At 39.6% G+C, this 22076-nt stretch overlaps 3 protein-coding genes across 4 annotated transcripts in view; all 3 read right to left on the bottom strand.

The window, feature by feature from the left end:
• Positions 1–54: 54 nt before the first annotated feature.
• On the bottom strand, positions 55–6101 carry LOC141909308 (metabotropic glutamate receptor 3-like). Of its 2 annotated transcripts, XM_074799714.1 has the most exons (11): positions 5978–6050; positions 5526–5828; positions 4883–5074; positions 4500–4612; positions 3974–4206; positions 3428–3638; positions 3142–3272; positions 2642–2821; positions 2265–2405; positions 740–1900; positions 55–531 (listed from the first exon to the last, which is right to left on the bottom strand). In XM_074799714.1, the coding sequence occupies exons 2-11, from the start codon at positions 5811–5813 to the stop codon at positions 215–217; spliced, it is 2967 nt and encodes a 988-aa protein (XP_074655815.1). In that variant the 5' UTR covers positions 5814–5828; positions 5978–6050; the 3' UTR covers positions 55–214. The 2 variants fall into 2 exon arrangements, with proteins under 2 accessions (XP_074655815.1, XP_074655816.1); XM_074799715.1 differs by having other exon boundaries at positions 2283–2405; positions 5526–6101.
• Positions 6102–8472: 2371 nt separating this feature from the next.
• On the bottom strand, positions 8473–11220 carry LOC141908529 (diamine oxidase [copper-containing]-like). Its single transcript, XM_074798624.1, has 2 exons — positions 8995–11220; positions 8473–8783 (listed from the first exon to the last, which is right to left on the bottom strand). Exons 1-2 carry the CDS (start codon positions 11218–11220, stop codon positions 8526–8528), a joined length of 2484 nt encoding a protein of 827 aa, XP_074654725.1. The 3' UTR covers positions 8473–8525.
• Positions 11221–13058: 1838 nt separating this feature from the next.
• The window catches only part of LOC141908526 (synaptotagmin-5-like), a 29903-nt gene continuing 20885 nt past the window's right edge, over positions 13059–22076 (bottom strand). Inside the window, exons 2-5 of the mRNA XM_074798621.1 lie at positions 16656–16855; positions 14509–14944; positions 14196–14312; positions 13059–13548 (exon numbers count right to left, since the gene is read on the bottom strand). Of these exons, the coding sequence (XP_074654722.1) occupies positions 13247–13548; positions 14196–14312; positions 14509–14944; positions 16656–16855 (1055 nt within the window). The 3' untranslated portion in view covers positions 13059–13246. The remainder of the gene's footprint in view (positions 13549–14195; positions 14313–14508; positions 14945–16655; positions 16856–22076) is intronic.

Below are 22076 nucleotides of genomic sequence, written 5' to 3'. Positions count from 1 at the left end.
TCGAATTCATGATCTTTAATGCAAGAAATATATATTTCAATTATACGATGTCTCAAAAAATGTAACACCGTAGCTTTAAGAGCAATCATTCATTAAAAATGAAGTTTTGAGACACCCTGTATTTATCTATGATCAAATAGACACAAATATACAATATTTACAAACAACAGGAAACAGGATAAGGAATCTTTGGGTTGACCAACATAGGTGCCGTTTATAAGTCTGTATTGGGAACCGAATCCAGGTCCGTCGAATGTCCGCTAGAAGTCATGGATGTTCGGCCGGATCTCTTATGCGGCCTACAGTCATAGTTAACGTGGCGATTGATAGTGGGTTCCGTTTTATTTCGTTTGAGCGCAATTTCTTGGTTCGTATGCGAGTTGCTAGAAGACATGGAATGCGCCTTGTTTTTATTACAGGTTGAAGGGGTTAATAGAATAGATTCCCCGGTTGATAACGACGTATCAGACGTTACTAGTGATAAAATGTTGGTGGCAGACGGATCTGACAAGGATCTTCTACTCAACGACTCTGAAAAGGGAAAGAAAGCGATTAAAATGTTTCAAGTATATCAAATCATCAAAATCGATGTCTATGAAAATACAGAACTGGAGGAAGAATCCAGAAAAATTGAGCAACTTGGAGGAAAATTTACTACGTTATTCAAGATATGAATGAGGTTTCGATTCAAAATCAATGTTCACAATCTTATTTTTATCTATGGTTAAGAACCTCTTACCGTCGGTAGATGTTCTGTTCCCCGGTACAACTGAAACTGAAATACTGTTCAAATGACTGGAGGACCGAGCCATAACGGCCGCCCGCGTGTTCCTCTCCGGTCTCAATATAACTATGTATACTTTAGAAACGAATATGCACATCAGTTCTACAGTAGCATTCAGGCTGACCGTTATACTCATGATGAATGCGTTATAGTTATGATCCCAGGTGGCGTAGTACACGGGAATGAACGCGCCCCAGATTATGCAGGTAGTGTACGCGCAGAATCCGAGATTTCGCGACTCGTTAAACCCATCGGGAGTCTTACGAGCTCTGAACGCGTAAACAGTACACGAAATTACCAGTATCAAGGGATAAACTAACACCAGTAAATAAGGGAGTCCTTGAGCGTCGTAGCAGATCAAAATGTTACTCTTCACTGTCGGGTAAACTTTCAGAATGAAAGGTTTATCGAGAATAGCTAAGCTCCACGAGGCGATTATGATCTCTTCGACGAGCACTAGAGAAGCTATGAAAATCAGTTGATATCTAGTGGTGATGTATTTCACGTTTTTTATCCCAGAATTATAGGAATCGAATATGCGCACGATGCGGATTGTTTTCGCCAATAGGGCGGCGTAACAAACGGTGTAACACGTACCTAACAGAAAACGAATCGCGATGCACAGTGCTTCCGTTGGTTTCTGAAGGAACGCTAAACTGGATAGATACGACAGGCAAATACCGAACATCAAAACGCAACTAGATTCCTTCCCGGTGGCTCGAATGATGGGCGTGTTCCTATAGATAATGAATATGATGCTAACTATAACGACGATTATTAATCCCACTGAAGCAACTGAGAAAGCTATTATGGACCAAATCGTGTCGTATCTAGTATGCATTAAGGGCAGGGGCTGACAGTCTGTGCCGTTTACGTTTGGCCAGAATCCATCGTCACATTTCTGACAGGATTGTTCGTCGTTGTGTGAATCGCTCTTCGTCGAAGCGACGTATTCGTTTTCTGAACAATTCTGACATATCCAACAACACTGATCCATTTCCGTGTAGCGCGTGGCTTGAGTTGGGCCACACTGTTCGGCGCACTGGCTGGCCGGTATGCGATCTTTCGTTTTCAAGAATTCCGAATCAAAAATCAAAGCTGCACTGACGTTGTGACCTGGAATTTATAGACAAGAAATCAGTATCGCAAGTTTTAAAATTTTGATCGATTAGATTTGTTGAAAATTGAGAGCAGGGTGGCGACAGAGAACAAAGACTCAATTTCATAATACATGAAAAGTAATATTTACATACTCTTTCGCATACAACTTGTCGAAGAGAAATCCAAAATATCGAGATACATATATACATACTTTCCAAAATAATATTGCGTAGAGATCTTGAATGTTTCCAGCAGGCAAGCGATGTAAAGGTGAAAAAACAAGGTGGAAAGCCGTATTAAGACCGTAAGTAGGTAGTACGTACAAGGCGACGGATATAGAGAAAGGAAGAAAAGCCACTAAGCCGAGAAAAGCTAATACCTGAAATAGACCAGTTACCGATATATTTTCCGATTTCCATCCAGTCGTATTCTCCACGTGAATTCAGATCGAACGTAACCAAACTATATCTAGGAATTCCGTCGACTCCGTTGATAAATTGAAACTGGTCACCGGCTGCATCTGAAACGAATAGTAGAAATGAACTTTAATTGTAATTGTTTCAATTTTGATGGCTTTCGTCAGTCGCATCAATACGCCATGCATCATTAAACTCTGCCACAAGCAGACGATAGCGCAGAATCGAAAATTTCATTTACTAAATTTCTAATGAAATGAATATCCGATCTTTGTATCTGAGATCTATCTGTTGTTTTTGTTGATTTTGGTCTTGTAGCAGGTGAGCATTGTGAACATACCTGTAAAATTGATAACGCGTAAATAAGTTAGCAATTCATTGCCATCAACTGCCTTCATATTCGGACAAACGGAAGTTGCGTGTGCCCCGCATTTGTCTCTATGGACCTTCTTCAAAGCGTAAGCAAATGCGTAGACCGCGTCTCTGACCATGGAAGAGTAGACGGACAACTCGAAACCACCTGTAAAAATGCATATATCCACTGCATCTAGGATATCTGTGAAAAGCATGGAAAAGATCCGTACCAAAACCATTCCGAATTACATTCTTGTTCACCTCTTGACCCACTTAGAGTGCGAGGTGATTTCATTTTCCTGATTATGAGGCCATGGTGGCTCTGACAATTCTGATTGATTTACAACCGTTGACCTTAGATCGTTTCCAGGTAAATGACTGTGGAATAGGGACTAATTTCAAGAGGCAAACGGATGCAAATGATATACGATATCTGAATTGGGTGATTCTAAGTTCTAAGATATCTGGAATCCGATTAACAAGCACCTGTATGGTTCAAGTCTTCTCTGCCAGTACAAGTCGACCGACTTCCAGAAGTAGCTTTAATCGAACAATCGAAATGGTTCTCCCAGAATTCCTTAAACCACGGATTACGTGAGTTTGAAAATGGCTTCAAACTGAAAGTAGAACAAAAATATAAAAGTAACGCGCATAAAAATGTAAAATATTCTGTAAAATATTTTTCGATTAACCCCCAAAAAAATGTCGGTGGTGTAGGCCCGGGTCTACAGTGGTATACACCGGCTACGCCTCTGGGGCCGATGTGATATACCTGGTAAAGTATTCTGCAAATCCCGGCAACGGAATAGACATAGGTCGGACAGTGATCGCACCACGGACGACTTTCTCTACGCCTTGCACAACCGCATTCCTGTGACTCCATCCGTCTGATCCTAACCATATAAATCGGTCGTGCATATTGAGCTTATCGGCGACCAGGAAGATTTGATAGGCGAATATATCCCGGGCGTATACTATCACAACTACAGAATATATGAGGCACAAAAACAGAGCATTAGTTAGCACCTGAAATTAACATAAATCGTCAAACTATGTAATTGAGTTGGATTTCATAGGTTTAGCATTGCCATGATCAACTGGGGGAATAGTTATTTCCTAATACTCATTTTTAAACCTGAGCTATTTGGTATTTGGTGATCTGTAAAAATTTCCATTTGTTGAAAATAGTGTTTTCTTCAATTTTACCATGCTACTAGTTTGCAACTATAGTCCGCTGGTCATTTTGATACAAATCTTTAGAGCTTGCCCTCAATACCTGTGCGGTCAGCGAAAAGTTTCTGTCCAAATTCATAATCACCTTTAGCGTGTTCTTTTTGTAAGAGGCGACGGACTATCTTGACGTATTGGTTTGGTGGAGCCGCGAGACCTTTACGTGTAGGTAACTCCGTTCTGTGTTCACTGATAGATATTTTCTCTTTAGCTGTAAAGCATATATCCGTATCAACGATCTCAGCTTCTAATGCGCTCACGCCCTTTATACCATAGTTTGTTTCTTCGTAAACCACAGATACGTATTTCCAATTCAAATCTCTGTAAAAATGCATGAAGATAGTCTACACGTGTCGGCGCAGGAACTTTTCTATAGTTTATTTGAAGATATGTGTTCAAAAGAACATTTGAGATCAAAGATCATTTCTAAGCACAGAAGTACGAGACTTATCCAGAATATGATCGTAACATTATCGGGAACAGATTGCTAATGCGCAAGACTAAGGGAAATAGTTCTCCAGTCGTGTATTACGACGTAACTACTTGACTACAATTCCTTTAATTAGTCTATTAGCTGCCCATATCTAAATGTGGAAACTGGGTGCGAGACTTACTTCAGTACAGCTACCATAGCTTTAGCCTGGTAAACATCGGACGGTACCGTACGTAAAAAATGCGTGTATCTCTCTCTGTTACTTAAATCGGGACTTGTTGATTGATAGCTTATCTGAATGATAAAAAACACCTAAATTCTCATCGTTAAATCATACCTTAAAAGGAAACAATGGAAGATTTTGCAAGTTCAAGCATAATAAGTAATCGGTATTTGTTAGCAGATAACCGATGTGATAATAAAGCTATTAAGACAAAATACAAGTTCAAAGTCCTTTACAGTATTATGATCTCTAAAAGTGAACGATAATGATAAGATACATGTCGTTCGAATATTTGTTTACTTTTCTTGAAACGGTGTTTTGAAATGTGTTATGTTACCCACCGTTGGGATTTGGAATAGTTGTAGGAATGTGGCGACTTGCATCGTTACTTCGCTACTCGCTCCGCCAACCCACCCTTTCGCGTCGGTAAATGCTTCGAGATACGGGCGTAAATTCGGAGCGCTCCCATCTCGACACTGGAATATTGTACTATTCTCTGCGTTGTACGTAGAAATCCTGATTATACGCGATACCTATTTGTAGAAAGAATGATAAACGAAATTGATGAAAATTGCTAGAACGATTCGTTATTCCGGAAGCGTCCTATCTTTTCACTATAGCCATTCGTCCGAGAGAAATATCATCTTAGTCACTGCTGTCGAGAAAGGGAATTATTTCAAGCTGTTAATTTTGATAGCAAATAGCTTTTTCTAATTGTCATCTTACTTAACTGTACTGAAAGTATTCTCCTTAGGGCATCGGCCTCTTCTATGAGTTCAGCCACTAGGCTTGTCGATGTCCTATTTATGCATTGATTGCCATTATTATGTTTAAATTAATTGTACGTAATTTATTATGCTTAGATAAATAAAGATTATTATTGTTATTATCATTATTATCATCATTATTGACCAAAATATTTTTCAGCTAGAAAATAAGTTTTGATGAAGAGATTTGTACATAGGACGAGAAAGTAAAGCTTACTTGTCTTAGTGCGTACGCGTCATTTTCACAACTATCCAAACCAATGGCCCCGAGGCGGAAAGGTAGCAGGCCGGACCGGTTTATTTCATCCAGCGTAAACAACATCGCTTCGAGAAGTTGCACTCCGTCTTCATTTTGTATTTCGCCGCAGGTTTTCACATCATCGGACAGATGGACCGGAAACAGAGCTCCGAGAATGACGTCGCCGGAACAATTAGCGATAGTTAGATCCGCAAGAACGGTCAATTTGGCAACAAGTGCAAATATCAGAAACAATCTCGAATACATCGCATCGTATTTCAACTATCCGCAAAAGGAGTAAGAATGTTTACTATGATATAAATTGGAACTGAATAACGGCTTAATTGCTTTCACTGTTTACATTGACTCGATTACCGTTTCAAAGAACGTTTCAAAACGTAAAATTCTCATTATTCCAATCGCTTCCCTACCTTAAGTTGTTCATATATAGGCCTATCATGTTTATAGATGGACGTACGTAGCTTATGGTCACGCAATAAACACAAGGCATGTACGACAACAGAACTATATATGATAATGATAGACTATACTTATCAAAGTATTTCCTATATTGAGGTAATAGGAGTCTTATCTCGGAATTACTGACCCTCGTGCTGATTTCAGATTAGCTCAACTAAACTGTCAATATTTAGATAGCGTGCTTTGGAGTATTTTCGGTGGTTATGCTGATATTATTGGAACGTACAGTACAGTACTATTCATTCGAAGTAACTGACAAAGATTAAGCGTTCACTAACTTCATTCATTTTCTGGCGTTTTCATATAGAATAAATTTTGAAAATACGAACGAAATATTATGAAAATGAAATAAGCAAAATCGTAATATAACTGTTCGTATGTACAAAATTTGTGATGATGAAATATGATATGAAATAAAAAATCAATGGTTCCAACTTTTCAAAGGTATCTACAACGACGAATAGAAATTTCAATTTGTGGAAGTTTTCTATAAGTTTTCAATTGAATTAGAATAATAAAGCGGACAAACACGATAACGACGTACAAAACGCGAACCATCCTGGTTTTGCTGAGATTTCCAAATCTATTAGTGATAAACTGAAACATCTGCAGCTACCAACAACGTGTGAAATGTCTGATAATATTACTAGCAATGGACTAACAACACAACAACCAAACCTGTGTCAGAGCTTGCGAAACCGTCCGATTCGATGGAATTACAAATTCAGTGTTTTTATGTATTTGGGACTGTATCTACCTGCGTGTGTACTGGGTGTGATATTCAACGCATTCACGTTGATAATCCTGCAGAAACTAAGATCCAACGTTTACTTTCTCATCAAGATTCTTGCTATTAACGATATCTCATTCATGATCATTGCATTTATACTTTATCCTCTGAGGACTACGTACATTTACGCAGTTTTAGGAGACATTATATTTCGCGTGGATGACTGGGTGTTTGGATGGATTTTTATTTCTATTGCGGTGCCGTTTTTCTATATATTTCAGATGACACGTAACTGGTGCACTGTCCTGCTCAGTCTTGAGCGGCTAATCGTCGTACTATTCCCAATCAAATCTCGTAGATATCCTAAAATGTTAGCGTCGGCTTGCGCGATGATCGTTATTTTACTTATTGGAATTGCCGGCCATTTTGTTCTTTTCTTGCCAATCTCTAGCCTCAGAACCACGAACTGCCCGTATCACTGGCCGAATATCTATATACGCCATAAGAGGCTCGAGTATGGTTTTAAATATGGGGTTCTAAAGTGGCGTTTTGTAGTGTCTGAGAAGTACATGTTCCTCTATTTCACCATCATCATTCCTCTTTGCTCTCTGATCATCATAAATGTCGTTCTTATATTTGTGACATTCTTTCGCCGCTTCGTCCGACGTTCAAAACTCGGGGTAACCAACGAACCTTCAAGAAGAGAAATGAGGGTTTTGAAGATGGTTCTATCAGTAGTCGCAGTGTTCATTTTCTGCGAGGGTTTCGGTTTTATCGACCGTGTACGAAAGCTGGCCTATCTACCAGGTTTTCGCATCAATAGTATGGTCTTAAGAAAAATATCTTTGGGATTTTCTATCATCGATTCATCGATTAACTTTATTGTTTATTGTGCGACAAACGAGAAATTTAGAAAACAAGCCATTGATATCTATAGTAACAGGAAGCAGTGACAACACATGCATATACTAAGTTGAATTTTGGTTGAAGGTGCGTATTAGCTTGTCCTTGCTGACTTTTTCTTCCTCTCCAATACCGACTAGCGCCGTACTGTTGGTGTTTCCTACATCATCATCATCATCATCATCATCATCATCATCATCATCATATTACATCCGATTACTTATTACGTACACGAAATGATAGATAATGCGCTACGTAGCATGTAAAGATTTACGGATTCAAAATATGAGGATGATTTCCCGTATATTGCGTCACTAAATCACGTATTGTGCACATTCTACTTATTCCGCGCACGTCATACATTCTGCCCTATCTCTTCTACAGCATCCACCGCCGCGCCAAGATGTCAACAAACACTTTTCGTTTCCACTTACATAGAAATAAAACAAATATCTTAGTCTCAAAGATTCTATACAAATACTAAATTCGTTTTCCAAAGCAAGGGAATATCTCGAAAAATCTATTTAATTTATTCAATTCACTGCGTAGCCTACCGAGTCAGATTAAGTTAAGTACAAGATTCTGAGAATGAAGGTTTGAACAATTCAGAGCAATAACATAGACGTGGTTCTCTGAAAAGATAATCTCTACATATTCTACATATAAAGGTGAACGAATAATGAGAAATGAGAAAATATTGTATAACATTAATTTCAAATTTACAGATTGCTGATAAACATGAATTCATACTCAAACTAGAATAACTAAATTCACAAAATGTAAAATATGATACAATTAAAAAACGTTGATAAAACTAAACTCAATATACTCAGACATAAGGTAACGAATATTTTGTCTGAGATTGATTAAACAGGTATTTCTGATCCGTGGAAGTCGAATGGGCGATTTTTAGGGATGCACGACACGTGTTCTTTCTGGCCGTGGCGGTTCACTTGTCCCGGAACGATGAATACGTTGTCTCGAGAATTCATCGAAGGATCTTCGTCGTGGTGGTTGAACGGTAGTAACATGAAACTCAGATGCCCATTTGTCGTCGGTGTGTTCGGTACATCGCTAGTTGCAGGAATGTGGTGAGTGCCCAACGATATCCACGCAACTAAATCCTGCAATTACAATCAAGAATTTAGAACGAGATATGGAAAGAAATATGCGACAATAGGTTCATAATCCCAAGTTAAATATAAAATGTCTTGCATGTAAAAAAAGATCTAAAAGTTTAGTATTTATTGTACAATTCCTAACGAAGAATAACGATACTTGTATTCACATTTGATGTTAAAAATGGGATTATCGGTCGCGAAGGAGGTCACCTACCTGGTCGACGATGCTCTCATTGTCATCAAGGTAGTGTTGAAAGTTGACGACAGGATCGTGAGGATCGATGCCGTTGTACAGCGATGAACTCGACCGTTCGTTCTCCTTCCTTCTAGTAACGGCTAGTTGATATCTTGCCCAGGATATCCCCGGTTCGATGCCCTCGTTTTCCGGAAGCAACAGTTTCGATATGCCGTTGAGTTTCAGACGGTAAGCGCGTTCGTGTCCGTAAACGTTCGTAGCGTTTACGTTGTACATCAAATACACCTTCGGCTTCTCGAAATTGTACTTCAACGCTGCGTCTTTCTCGCTTTTGCGAACGTTACGTATGAATTTACGTTGATGAAGTATATCATGCGGGATGTTATATTTGACCTTGGTCTGAGTTGGGATAATGTCCAGAGTTTCGAAGCGATTCCGCTGCCCTTGAATATCCAGATCGACCTTGAAGTGAACGAGGTGATTGTGGACCGTTCCCAAAGCGTCTCCGAATACGCGAAATCCGTATTCCTTTTGTTCGGCCATGTCGACTATCGGCGCCGTGTGGATATATCCGGTAGGGGTCACTCTCGCCTCAATGGCACCGTTATGGTGAAAGATATAATCGAAAATGTAATCGTAGTTGTAAATAGCGGCTATTGTACGGATGATCAAAACGTTATCGATCATACCGCCGTAATAATGATAGGTTGAATCACCAGGAGCTCGAATCTTCTTCGCGAAAGATGCGCTCGGCCGCAAATAATTGAAAGCGTCCATTTCGTAATGGCGACGCAATGGAAGACCGGTACTGTGCTCGAATACGCATATAGCGTTCAGAAGTTTCGTCGGTCGGCCATCTTTGAATACGATCGCGTCCATGTAGGAAGCGTGGTGCGGACAATCGACTCCGCGAACCATCTCGAAACTGAACGCGCCGAGCAGATACTGAGAATCGAAAAAATTCGTCGTATACGACAGAGGGGTAGTGCCGCTGTAGAGAACACTGATTTCGTGCGCTCCCATTTCATACGCGATCCTTTCGCCCATAAAGTTAACGTTAAACAACTGTAATCCAAGAGACGTGAAGAACGAATAGTCAAAATGCCAGTCCATATAACTGATTGAGTTCCCATCTATGTTGTACCGTTTGCCTTCGGGGTAATATTGTCTGGGACCCATTTTCAACGTCGACCGGTGTCCCTGCGGTCCGCGTCTGCGCATCGTTGATCCGAACTTATTCCACCGGCGACCGGCGTACTTCCGCTTCCGCAACGAATTCTGGTCGTACCTGATGACGAATTCTTCGACCGAGTCGAAAAATTGACCCTCGTAATAAACTTTGTCTACCGACCACACACTAGTGTTGCGGGATTCGTAGTTAATCAGTAACTGAAACGCAGTCGGATGCAAGAAAAAACCCTCTTCGTCGCGCATGAATCGGATCCACGTGCGACGTTCCTTCGGCTTCGTGGTTCCCGGAGCGGCGTTATCAAATCTAATGCAACCAACAGTTTCTCCGTCGCAGTCAACAACCGACATACCGTACGATTCTCGGAGAACGTGGTCGGCTCTGATGGCGATATTTTCCACCATACCCCTGATGAAATGCCATTCCGCTTGGTCGGAGGGTCGATTGTGAAAAGGTACCGGGTTCCTTTTTCGATCGTCGTCGATTCCGATGAGATAGTGATATCTAGGATTGGGAAGCGGCCCGACGATGTATTCTTCAACACGTGGATCGCGTTCGTCGCCGCGCACGATTACCACGCGCGCGTTACGAACCGGTTTAATGCCGTTGTTATCGAGAAAACCCAACGTTTCGGATTTTTTCGGTAGCCACAATTCGATTAGAGATATTTTCGTCGTATTCACGTCGATGTGGTCGTACGGTTTGATACGCAGATATACTTGCGATTGTAGAAAATCGCGAACGGCGTAAATCTCGTCCGGGGCCAGTTCCGTGAATACGCCGTGATTCCGATACGGGTTATCGGGTTCGTCGTCCGAACCGTCGCCGCAAGGGGGGGCCACCTGTCGACCACTGTCACCGTTCAGAACTATCATACAACTGAGTACAGTTACAACTGTAAACAACAAAATCGTAGTAATACAGAAAAATATCGCTAAACATAAAGACGTTCGGCTGCGTTGTTTGTCAATTCGGTTTTCCTCCAAACAGACGACTTGATGTATGAGCTGTTCCACTTCTGATGCTGATTGTACGCTCCACTGACGCTGCAACATGTCGTTACGTAACATCTGCAAATCGAAAAAAATAGCTATTGGTTGATATTCGAGGATTTCTTCATTCCCAAAGGAGATGGAGACGAATCTAGCCACCAACAGGATTAAAAATCATCGATTTTGCTACATGAACAGGTTTTTTGAGCTCAATACTGGGATTCGAAACCATTGGAACTTGTAACTAGACTAATCGGCTCAACGTAGCTCACTCATTAGATCATATATTGAACCTCTTAATGTGATAATGCAATATATCATATAAGTATTTTAATATGATTTAATGTAACTTACGTTAAAGATTTAGCGGAGTTACGCATTGATACTTTTCACTGCTAGATTTATATCTCCGTCGTCCCGTATTTTTCCACTATTCCAAAATCTCAGGTTCCTCGAACTTATATCTCCGTTTTAAAAGTCAAACGCTGAATCGTTGTTTTAATATACAACATATTTATTTGATCGGGGAGAAGGTCGCCCCTGACCAATCGTATTTAGGAGGATGTGATTGGTCAAATAATCGTAGAATTCCCAATTCCAACAGTCGATGTTTGCTCAGGTTCGGTAAATATTCAGTCGCCAAGTGGTAAATAGAGTTGTCAAATCTGGGATTTAGCGTAAAAGAAGACTGAATAAGGAACGAGATCGTATAGATCTTTGATAAGGGGATGATAAGGGCTTAGGGACGAGAAATCAGCCGCCATACTTATATGCTGCATTCGTACGAAATTATTTTGCTCCTTAGATATGGGGTGCATGAAATCACGAAGAGTTGAGGGAGATATTCCGTGTCTAAGTTAACAGACTCACGGGATAGGGTCCGAAAAAGTAAAAGCTAAAAAAATTGTAGCTCGGTTAAGTTCGAATTATCGTCGATATTGAAAGCATGAAGTAACTAATGACAAATCAAACATATATTTGGGACTAACCTTTTTGTATAACCGGGCCCAGGGGTCATTTTATTCAATGGCTGGCCATGGTTGGATATCTAAATATATATTTGCAATGCTTGCTAAACAGTCACAAAATAATTGTCGCCAATATATTAACAAAAATGGGTAAAACGCCAAGGTACCAGTTCCACTATATTGAGCACTGTTCCGCAGTTACGACCTCATAACAGTGTTCGCTTCAATTTCCCACTTCCTCTTGTTTGACAATATTAGAGTAAAAGAGCGAAAACGTGTGTCAATGAAAAAACACCGAAGTTATGAAATAACAGTATAATTTATCATACAGTCATGTTGTTTACAATATATAAAATCAGAAACAACGTCTCTCGTTTCATTCTAAATTCAGAAAGCGCACGTTCCCCTCTGTTTATAGGTAAATGTGTGACAATATTCTACATTATTTAGTTACACTGACGGTAGCGAATTCAGTTTTTGAGCTATTCATTCGTTCTATAGTTCGATTGCACGTCGTCCTACATCTATAAAGCAGCTTATCCTTCTATTGCACAAGATCATTAATTAGGATACAGGCAAAAATGTCAAAATCTAACATTCCGGACTAAGAAATAACCTATAATTCGACTTAAGTACACTAAAATAATGTAAAACTGTTCATCCTCATCTAATTGCAATATTTTACAAATAACGTCAGTTCATTCATTTTCTTCGATGTTTCTACCGCATATACAGCGCCCGCCGCAGATACAAACAAGAAACGAATTATCAATAAGTCTATCTGTGGCTTAGATGCCTTTGTATTTACGATCGGCTCTGTGAACACTGTAACCGATTAACACGGCCGGCTTAAAGATCTTTCGTTTATCTTCCTCGATACAGACAAACACTTATAGATAACCGAAGATATAATGTTTGGCATGCTGCCCCGGTACGCCCATAACGATAAACAAATAATGTTTCGAATGATTTATGAAACGCGTTCTCAAGTCGACTACACCAACGGTTTGGTCATCTGTATTTAGAAGTCCGATAGAAACCCTGAAACTTGACAATCAGCGAACGTTAGTCCAGATAGTCCAGGCTGCGTCATTCTCAGGACTTCGAACAATTCAGTTCTGTCAGTCGCATAGGTGGTGCCACCTGGCCGTAGCGTTCTTCGACTGAACCATATCGTTCCAGTGCTGGTGTTCATTTCCTGAAGAATACGGACCGACTACCACGTAACCGAGTACTTCGTTGTTACCGAGAAGCCCTTCGTGAATAACGGATATTTCAATTTGAAGATTCGTCAACGATTCACTTCCGAGATTAAAAACTAACGCCTCGTTCCAGACTGGATTCTGGGTTCCTCGCAATGTCGTTGTCTTTTTCTTCTTCAGACGTTTCCCGCCGAAGATCAGGGCAACCTTTGCGAACGGATCTGAAAGATTTAAAATAAACCAAACATGGTGTAATTCATAAACCAGTGTCTGAAATCAAAAGGCCTGATGAGACCAGAAGATACACAATATCGGTGTGAGATGAATAACTATAGAAATCCTACAATAGATTCAGCAGTATTTAACCGAAACGTTGCTCGAAATATATACCATTTTACTATAGAACTTTTCTTTTTGGCTAAATCTATGGTGGGATATCTCACGTTGCTAATTCCCTAAATAAGTGCAATTAAAAAGAAAATTCTCTGAGATATTGGATTCATCTTATAAGCCAGCACATCTTGTGTCGATGAGTTGACTGAGTGGACGGTACATAACACGTTGACAAAGCGGAAGTTAAACAATCGGAAGTCTAGCCACGACTTGAAAAGAGGGGAAGTTAAACTTTATAAGACGACAGATTAAACGTAGATTGAGATATACAAGTGAATCATGGAAGTTGACGCGGTGAATTTGACAAACAGAAAGGAAGCAAAGATGAATTCGTGATAGTTTGGAATTTGACGCAATAAGTTGAAGATTGTAGAATGGAAGAAAATGGGAATCGAGGCATAAATTCGTATTTGAACACCATTGTTCTTGCGTGATACGAGATCGTCGTATTCGGACGTTGATTCGGACTCTTTACCTGATGTTCCCTTCTCTTTATCAACAGCTCTGATATTACGAGCCTTCATTATGACGACTGTCAGTCGTTTGGCACTTGATAAATATCCCAACGAAAACATGACGTCCCCGCATTCAGCTTGCTGCAAATAAACGTATTCAGAAAAGAAGGATAAATATTTGCATAAGACAAAAAAGCTAGGTATGAATTAGTATTTCATGATATTCAACGTGTCTTTTTTCCCGAGTCATGTGAAGTCAAGCGAAAAACGTATAACCTCTATTATACCTCAAAGAAATGATATGATAACTGCCAGTGTGCTTGTTTATAAAGCTTACCGATTTATCCTTTTCATATGGGGAAAATCCTTTCCATAAAGTCACTTTATCGGTGAGGTCTATCGTCTCTAGGATCAGGTGGATTTGACCGAGGCATTCGTCGCGCGAAAACGGATCGAAATCGTAAATCAATATTTCCATGATAGTGTTACTGATGTCCTGCGGCAGAATTTCGAATATGAATTCTTCCTCGAATTCGGGATTGAGGGATTTCTTTTGAACTTTAGTCTGAACGACCATCTTACGATTGGGTAGCATGCAAATTTGACAGTACGGGTTGGCCGTCCCACTGAGGTCACGCGGTACTAGATCGTGAGCTTGGATGATACGGACGGTCATTAGAGCTGTTTCTTTGTTATAATCCAACGAGAAATTGATAGATCCCATGTTTTCTTCTTGTATGCTGCCAATAGATGTCTGGCGAACTGGCATCTGCAAGAGATAAGACATTTTCAATATTACTCAAACCAAACCTGAATTAGATACATCTTGACTATATAGGGTTGGCCGGTGCATATCATATTGTTTGTAGGCAACTTCTGAACACAGGGGCTGTATTTGATGTTCGGGGAAACTGTAGCTTAGATCACCCACTATCCCTGGTACTATTATATATAGTATCCGGGATACTGGGTGATCTATAAGCTGCAGTTAACCCCCAAACTTCAAATACGAGCCCTTGTGCTTCTGAAGTGACTTTGGAACGATTAGGAAGCAAGTGTGCTAACCGGTGACCAACAGAACCCCCTCGACCAGTGGTTTTACAGCCTGTCGTATATGTGTTATTATTTAGACGTTACAATAAACTCAGATTTAATTTCTTAGATCACATAGTTTAACAAGAAATCTTTTTGAATTCAAAAGTGCAATCATAAACTAAGAGGATTCTGGAATCACTTCAATCCGATTTAGGTCCCTTATTTAAATTTATCGCAGTTTTCTAGACTTAGAATATAGCCTACGAGAAGTGTTTCATAAATATTACAGCGACACTTTCGTGACGGCTAAGTTCTTGTTTGTTTAATACAAGTTCCCGCACTTCATCAAATCACTTATTCATCAGCAAAAAGTGTCACAACATCTGTTTCATTCGTAGCTAATCTAGCTACATTCATTCACTTAATGGCACAAAGCAGCGTTCATTATTACGGATCACGAACAGACCGAATTTTTGCATCTCACACCGTTACGTAACTTGATATGGCGGTATTTTTTCTCCAATATATTTACCGACAACGAGATTTTCTTGCCCGTATTTTATTCGTGATATTGGAATTACACAATTCACGGAAACGGGGAGGGGGGCATGTCGTCGTAAAAGCTGGAATTCGTCTGCGTATAAACATAGCAGACGTTCGACAATTTTTAGAACATGTTCGTTAGAAATGGCGACGATGCCATGAACGATGCCCGCGGAGATCGTCAGTCATTTTCATATCGATATCAGGTTGATTACTCGGATTTTATTTGACACGCCAGGAAACGGAGAAAATAGCAACTAATGGTTTCTACGGCATCGATGCCGCTAACAACTCGGCGACACCTCCCACTCACGGAATCGGCTTTTTTCTGCCTTCGCATAATTTGCTTTGACCTTTCAACAGGAACTGAACCGTGTCTGATCCCAGCGTCTTCCATCAGGGAGATGATGCACGCCTGGATATGTTGTTTTTCTGTCTAGTGAGAATGTCACCGACTTTTAGACACACAACGTCAAGTTTCAAAGTAGGTTTATATATGCATGTTTATTGGTTTTGACGTGGAGGATTACTGAAGGGAATACTGACATCAGAATATGGAATATGAGATGAATATTGTTCGTATTATCTACGATATACGGTCACTTATTGTGCCGCGGCATAAGACACTCCCGCATCGCAAATCCTTCCATCTCAATCAGGATCTAGAAATCAGCTTAATCCATCTTTTATACGGGGAGCGTCTTGTAAATCGGAATTTCTTTTCAACGTTACATTAGTATAATAAGTATAAATTCAAATCGGTAGAAGCTATGAGCGATGACATTTGATGACTGAATTACATCAAGCTCCGGTCGAATCAAGAGAGAAAAAAAATTTCACATATTCCTGGTTTATCGAGATATATCAATCCATGAATACGCGTGTCAATTTTGATACCTTACCATAACTTTATCGTAGAGTCTAGTGTTGATTTTTGTGTGGTCGATAGCGTCGTGCATAGAAGCTCGTCTTCGTTGTCGGTTGAAGTTCGCCGGCATTTGAACAGATTGAAGAGTTTCGGCTAATTTATCTGTAGGTAACGTGTATGACAGTTCCTGTAATGACGTTGACATGATAGGCGTGTTCGACGTAGGCGTACTTTCTGAAATTAGAAACAAGCGAATATTAATCATCAAGAATTCTCCTGTCACATCCTTTCCTGCGCGAACGATCGCTTTCGCTGTTGTGAACTTTAAATTGTCACGAATGTTGCCGTATGAAGCGACATGAATGCATATAGCATCTAGAAATAGCTCGCAAAATTTCCAGAGAGATAAACAACCGTGGTGAACTCTATCAGCAACTTATTTTTTTGACGCCGTAAAAATCTTTACAATAGTGTTTATATACGTTGATATCTGGTATGCGCTATTTAAGGGTTTCTGAGTCGATGTGCACTACGTCATCAATACTTGCGTTTCAGAATTACAATTGAAATTCTAGCGTTTATTTCGTGATCAAATATATTTCATAACTCTCATTTTATTCTTGATAAATTTTGATAATTGTTTTTGAGAGTATGTGAACTACGTCATCAATTTATCGAGGCTAGACTGCCTGTCGGTCAATTCAATTCAACCATCGATATATTCAAATTGAAAACAACTTTATTGATCCTAAATATCATATGATTCATTTGTATTATTCATGGTCGACAATATGATATGAGGATATATGAATTTTATATTTTTCTCACTTATAACACATACATAATGCATACACACATATAGATATATATTCATAACATGAATATATTTTGTGTTCTTTTTCAAAACGTCAATAAACTTTCGAGTTTTCTTGTTTCAATGACTTTCTTTTGATTTTTGGCGCTTTCTGAAGTGCAGCCTTTATGGTTCCCGCGTGGAGTCGATCATCAATATGATTAGCAAAAACGGATATCAGGTATTAATGGATTTATCGCTATACTGTTGACATATAAATACTCGTATACATTATCACCAATAAACTCTCATATAGGACTCGTACACGAAACGTTTTTTCATGCCTCAAAACTCGAAGGCGCACAACGCCGAGATCTACTGTAATCTAACAACTGTCGGTGACCCTTTCGTCGTGAACCCGTTCATAAACGAATTTCACCAGATTAGCTTTGAATGCAAATGCGATAAAATCGCCATTGCACTGATATGCACTGAGCCTGCAAATGATCCGATACCCGATGGCTAAACGTCCCACAGTGCCCACTGGTCAGTATGAGATAAGTGAATATCCTTGAACAATAAGTCTCCGTGGTAATTTGTAATGCAGCGAAGAATTGCACGCGCTTTTTGCTGTATAAGAAGAAATGAAAATCGTCTTTTCGCTGTGGGGCAGACAAGACATGTCGCATTATGTGATCTTACGCTTTGAAAATAAGCCGTCATAAGTCAATCAGTTAACATACCATGCGCAAGCAGCAAATCAAACTCGATTGTCGCCTCGATTACTTTGATGATGGTGAAAATGCCGACGATGGCCGGACAGAGTACTTGATACTAATAATAGTAATAATAATAATAATAATAATAATAATAATAATAATAATAATAATAATGATGATAATGATAACGATAACGATAACGATAATGATAGTTATAGCGATAGCGATAGCGATAGCAATAATAATAACAATAACAATAACAATAATAATAATAATAATAATAATAATGATAATGATAATGATAATGATAATGATAATGATAATGATAATGATAATGATAATGATAATGATAATGATAATGATAATGATAATGATAATAATAATGATAATAATAATAATAATAATAATGATAATGATAATGATAATGATAATGATAATGATAATGATAATGATAATGATAATGATAATGATAATAATAATAATGATAATGATAATGATAATGATAATGATAATGATAATGATAATGATAATAATAATAATAATAATAATAATAATAATAATAATAATAATAATAATAATAATAATAATTATATGTGTCTTATATAGCGCTAGATCCAGCCAGGCTGCTCAGAGCGCTTTACATTTTCGGTATTATTACCCCGGCCAATCTCCCCGGTAATGATGCGATTGCGATACCGTTTCAATAGTTCGACTTTGAAAAATTGTGTCTAGATTGAAAATTGGAAATTCTCACTGGGGGAAACTAAATAATGAAAAAATACCTCGCGCTGCGGGTGATGACAAGCTTCAAATTGACCTCACAAATCATTCCGCTTTTAAACTACGGTTTCTGTTGCTTCGTTCATCAAAGCCGATATTCAATTACACGCGAAGCCCTAAATCATAATTAACAAGCTTAGATTACGACAGTCAGTATTCATCAAATTACTCGCATTTCTAATTACATTAAAATGCGCAACGAATCTTTGTCGAATCGGGACGCGCAAGACCGCATAACAAATGGTGCAGGGTCACTAGAAAACGTTTTCTAATCTTAAATTCCCCTTGATGAAACATGAAACGGTGACCGGCTTCGTAAGAAATTCATTAGTGAACTTCTGATATATCTCTGTTGAATCGAAAAACGTCTAACTCTTCTCAAATAACCCAACTAAACAAAAAACATCTGAAAAGTGCTGGAATACCTAATCAGGTGCGCCCACTGACGTGCAGCGAAAACTACATTAGTGTCGCGCTGTGCTGGGCTAACGTTTTTTCCCCACAAAAAAAAATTTATCCATTTCAAGAGATAGAAATGCCGTTAATGCACCAAGAAAACCAATGCGAAAGATGCGTATTAGTTGCGACGGTCCTTGGCGGGCTCGCACCGAAGACACTCGCCGAGAAAGTATGGGGAGGGATGGAAGAAGATAGTAATAGGGTTGGGGATGGAGGACGATGGGGTAGGGGATAGGGGAGAGGGAGAGGGAGAGAAACCTACTCTAGGTACTGCGGGAACGAGCTTAAATATCTGGTATATAACTGCCGGTTGCCACGGCTTGTAAGCGGGATCTGATAGTGGTCAATGACTTGTCACTTGATCACGATACTAATTGACTCTACACGGGTTGACGATGCGCTCGCTTCCAATTATTCGTCAATCAACGACTCACTGATGCGTTCATAATTAACTCAACCGGCCCTTCTTACAAGGTCGGTTTGGATACATTTTGATATCCCAGGCTCTGTTGATTATGGAATACTTTATCGCCGACGCAGCGTGTGTGTATATTAGACAGTCGATAGAGTATCTATAGACCCGATCGTTAATTAGGTGTCAGCAAGCCTTACTGGTAGATATATCATGGCGAGCATCAGCTCCGTCCCGGCTTAACGGAGAATGCGCACCCGAAGTGCACCCAGGGACGCGACATGTGTGTGTACATATATATATATAGATATATATACATCTCGTTAATAGGCTATAAGAACACGGTAGTCAATTAATGAGATAGCAGACGACATTTCATAATCCGAGCAACGACGATTTTATTATTCGAACGGCTCTCGATTTCTATCCCCCGAATCGTTAACGAGCATATTTATATTCATTAGTATAAAGTATAGGTTGGATGATTCCGAGCGACATACCCACCGAGCACCACCACCACATAATCGGTGACTTATTAAAACGATTTTTTTTTTCATATGGAAATTAATAAGCCCGCGTGTCTATTTGTTTGCGAGTTGAATGCGCGTTGGAATCGTTGTAAATGATCGTTGATTGTTCCGTGGTTGGCGCGATCATAAATCTGAAATGTATGTCTATCGTCGCAATATCAATTAGCTTAAATTGTGCGACCCAGGTCTCGGAAAGTCTTTGAGAAATTCTCTGAATACGTCGTAGTCAAGACGTAGCCGATACCATTTGCGTGCATCACTTACAAAAATATTTGAGCATTTACAATTTTTTCTCAAAACTTGCTAAAACACCGTTTGCATTTAGATTATGCTTCAAATTGCAGTCAAATGAATATTGTTTACGTTTTATGGCCAACCAAAGCCCCATTTTGGTTACATACAGCCTGTACAACTTTGATGTAATTTTGTACAAAGTTCCGGCTATGCTACCGGGACACCACCTCGATGATTAATAAATGGATTTGAGAACAGTCTTAGACGTAGCCATGAATAAGTATCAGATGAGCACTGTGCGTGTTTGAGTGGTGTGCACCGGTTTGCCGGAGTCATCAATTGCTTATCATATCGCTAAACAATGGATGATAGATAATACGGGCTTTCATCTAATGCAAACTCTGTCCAATGACAGAAATCAAACATGCATTCTCTAAATGAATGGCATTTAATCATCTCCAGTACGTCGCGTAAACCTGGTCGAATAACAATCGATCTGAGGATTGAACTGGAAATGTTTGTTTTTACCTGAGGTTTCTCGGCTCAAGTGTCAGATCCGGTTAAATAGTTCCTGGACGAATCACACATTTATAGTCATCCGCACCACAGGCGTAGTTACTTGGATGACAGAGTGACCGGACGACTGGCCTGGATGGCTGGATGAAGTATTCTACCTGGACCGGCTTCTCTTCCGCTTCACAGGCTTTCTGAATACCGTTTCCAGAAAGATACGAAATCCTAAGAATAAATCTTAGTCTCTAAAGGGGATTCTTTGAGGCGATAATCGAAATTCTCTTTTACAGTTGAGAGAATAAAGTCAAGAATTGTTTGTTCTAGAAATCACGAACGGTGTTATATTTTGTATATTGGTTAAACAGGACAGAATCTGGGTAAAGACTGATTTCGACCTTGGAATCACCGGTTCTTCACCATATCATCGAGCAATTTACATCGATTTTAAATTTCTTGTAGGATGTTTAGTTATCTTTGTCGAGTAATACTTTTATACGTTACTTAATACTATATACACATGATGATAACCAGTGAATTGCGCTGATTCTGAGTTATGAGAACAGATGTATTATCACACTCTCTCTCTCACTCTCTCTCTCTCTATCGAGTCTATCATCATGTCAAAGCTCGGCACCAAATCTCGTAAGGATAACAGTGATCTATTTTCTGGGAAAGGCCCTTGGGTGACTGTGCGGCGGTCTGGGTTCATTTATCGTTATATTGGGAATCATTGCCGCGTGTGAACATTTCCGCGAAAGCGACGTGGATTTATTCTATTTAGTGTAAATTCGCCGTGAATCAATGATTATCGTTTCTTCCATATGTTGGATCCCTTTCGCGCCGGCTGCGCGCGGGGGCCGTTACCATATCTCGAACACGTAGACCTAATCCAACATCGGGCGGATGGCGAAGACTTTTTCCATCATCCTCACACGAAAACTCTACCCATATATCAATTAGAACTACAATCTCAAAGGCTACGTATCAGTCACGCACGGCCGCTGACGACGAATCT

The sequence above is a fragment of the Tubulanus polymorphus genome, chromosome 7 (genome assembly GCF_964204645.1).
Source record: "Tubulanus polymorphus chromosome 7, tnTubPoly1.2, whole genome shotgun sequence".
In the NCBI taxonomy this organism is placed as follows: Eukaryota; Metazoa; Nemertea; class Palaeonemertea; order Tubulaniformes; family Tubulanidae; genus Tubulanus; species Tubulanus polymorphus.
This window is presented reverse-complemented; position numbering and strand designations above follow the sequence as displayed.